Source organism: Otolemur garnettii, unplaced genomic scaffold (assembly GCF_000181295.1).
Source record: "Otolemur garnettii isolate 467f Iridium unplaced genomic scaffold, OtoGar3 scaffold00088, whole genome shotgun sequence".
In the NCBI taxonomy this organism is placed as follows: domain Eukaryota; kingdom Metazoa; phylum Chordata; class Mammalia; order Primates; family Galagidae; genus Otolemur; species Otolemur garnettii.
Genome location: NW_003852483.1, coordinates 263,463 through 266,004, shown reverse-complemented (window position 1 = coordinate 266,004; position 2,542 = coordinate 263,463). Strand labels below are relative to the sequence as shown.

The 2,542-nt window shown below is 44.1% G+C and overlaps 1 protein-coding gene across 1 annotated transcript in view; it reads right to left on the bottom strand.

Moving 5' to 3' along the window:
* Nucleotides 1-2,542, bottom strand: part of CATSPERD (cation channel sperm associated auxiliary subunit delta) — a gene marked incomplete at its 5' end in the record, with an annotated part of 92,782 nt that overhangs the window by 72,407 nt on the left and 17,833 nt on the right. Inside the window, one exon of the mRNA XM_023516247.1 lies at nt 1,578-1,645. Within this exon, the coding sequence (XP_023372015.1) occupies nt 1,578-1,645 (68 nt within the window). The remainder of the gene's footprint in view (nt 1-1,577; nt 1,646-2,542) is intronic.

The following is a 2,542-nucleotide window of genomic DNA, read 5'->3' as shown; positions in this document are numbered from 1 at the left end:
CAACCTCCAACTCCTGGGCTTAGGCGATTCTCTTGCCTCAGTCTCCTGGCCCACCACAACACCTGGCTATTTTTTGTTGCAGTTCAGCTGGGGCCGGGTTTGAACCCGCCTACTCACTGAGCCACAGGCGCTGCCCTATTTATCATTCTTGAAAAGATAAAATTACAGACATAGAGCTGGGCATGATGGCCCACACCTATAATCCTAGCACTTTGGGAAGCCAAGCTGGGAGCATCCCTTAAGCTCAGGAGTTTGAGAGTAGCCTGAGCAAGAGTGAGACCTCGTCTCTACAAAAAATACAAAAATCAGCTGGGTGTGTTGGTGTGCACCTGTAGTCCCAGCTACTCAGGAGGATGAAGCAAGGAGGATCACTTTAGCCCCAGGATTTTGAGGTTGCAGTGAGCTATAATCATTCCACTGAACTCATGTCAGGCAGAAAAAGTGAGACTCTGCCTCTAAAACAAAAAGAAAAAAGAAACAAATTATGGAGATAGATAACAGAGTAGATTAGAGAGGGGGTGATGGAAGGGAAGTTGGCTGTGGCTGTAAACAGAAAGCACAAGAACAGCTTTATGGAGATGGAATAGTTTGGTATCTTGATGGCAGTGGTGGTTGTGGCATAAAATTACATAGAACTATTATAGAAACATACATTATATCTATATCAACTTCCTGATTTTGCTATTGTACTGTAGTTAGGTAAGATATAACCACTGGGAGAGCCTCAGTGAGTAAAGGGCACATGGACTCTCTATTATGTTCACAACTTCCTGAAGACTCTCTAATTATTTCAAGTTTTTAAAAAAGAAGATATGATTTACCCTTGAGCAACATTGTTTTAAACTACCTGCATCTACTTATACTTGGATTTTCCACCTCTACCATCCCTGAGACAACAAAACCAATCCCTCCTCTTCCTCCTCAGCCTACTCAATGTGAAGATAATAAAGATGAAAACCCTTATGATGAGCCACTTCCACTTAATGAATAGTAAATATATTTTCTCTTTCTCATGATTTTCTTTTCTTCTTTGGGTTTTTTTTTTTTTTTTGGCAGTTTTTGGCAAGGCTGGGTTTGAACCCACCACCTCTGGCATAGGAGCTGGCACCTTACTCCTTTGAGCCACAGGCACCCCCATCTCATGATTTTCTTAGTAACTTTTCTTTTCTCTAGCTTGCTTTATTGCAAGACTACAGTATACCATACTGTAACACATAAAATATGCATTAATGGACTATGCTATTGATAAGGCTTCAGGTCAATATTTGGCTAATTAGTAGTTAAGTTTTGGGAGAGTTGAAAATTATATGTGACGTTTTTACTGTGTGGGGGGATGGTATGCCTAAACCTTGTATTTTTCAAGGGTCATGTATAATTGGGTATATTTATAGGGTGTTTGCCAGTTGGTCTCAAAATAGCTCTGATGCCTTTCCCATCTCCTGGGCCCTCTTCTGAGCCCTGGAGAAATCACATGCTCAAGTCTATCATAATCCCAGTCTCAAGGTTTATACTATCCTTAGCTCCATTCATAGTTTTTGTGTTCAGAGTGAAAAAAGGAAAGTAAAAAATGTACTTACCACACAAAAAATAGTTTCAACATAACAGCAAGTATCACCAGAAATATGTGAAACAGGGTGTTTTATCCCTGAAAAGAACAGATACAATTAATATATATGAGTCCCCTGAAGTTCAGAGAAAAGTTGAGAGCAGGGTTTCTCAACCTCAACACTGTTAAAAATTGGGAGTAGAGCATGGAGAGTCAAACAAGATGGCAGGCTAGAGACATCTCCTTACCAGTTACTTGTGAGATGGGAGAAAGGACTCCAGCCACCTATGGCTGGGGGAACCTACCCAGCAACATCACTCCAGGGAATAGTGAAGCAGGAGAAGACTTCAGGAGCCAACAAAAATGTCTAGAGCTGAGGAAGACCAGCATAGAAGACAAGTACCTGGGTATGGGCAGAGGCCAGGTGGCTGGCCCTCCTACAGAGGACTAGAGATAGGAAAGGGGTATCCTGAAGTTTTATGATTTTGGACTGAGCTGCTCAGTGGAGATGCCTTGTAAGGGCTTAAATGAGTGAGTAAACTCTAACAACATCTGGCAGCTGGGATTAAATACCAGGGGCAAGGGTTGGGGGAGAATTTCTCACCAGCTTGGCTACTAGTAGGACTCCACTATTCTGGGAAGGCAGAGCAGGAGGAACAGTATGCAGAGTCCTACTGCATGGCTGGCTCTGGCATGTCTGCTGAATTCAGGCAACCATCCTTGGGGTAAGCTGAACAGCTCCCGCATCCCTAGGAAGGCCACTTTGTTGTCAGGGGTCACTATTTGACATACCTCCTAAGAAATCTGGCAAGAGAGGCTCGGCACTGTGGCTCAAGTGGCTAAGGCGCCAGCCACATACACCTAAGATGGCAGGTTCGAATCCAGCCCAGGCCCGCCAAACAACAATGAGGGCTGCAACCAAAAAATAGCCGGGCGTTGTGGCGGGCGCCTGTGGTCCCAGCTACTTGGGAGGCTGAGGCAGGAGACTCACTTGAG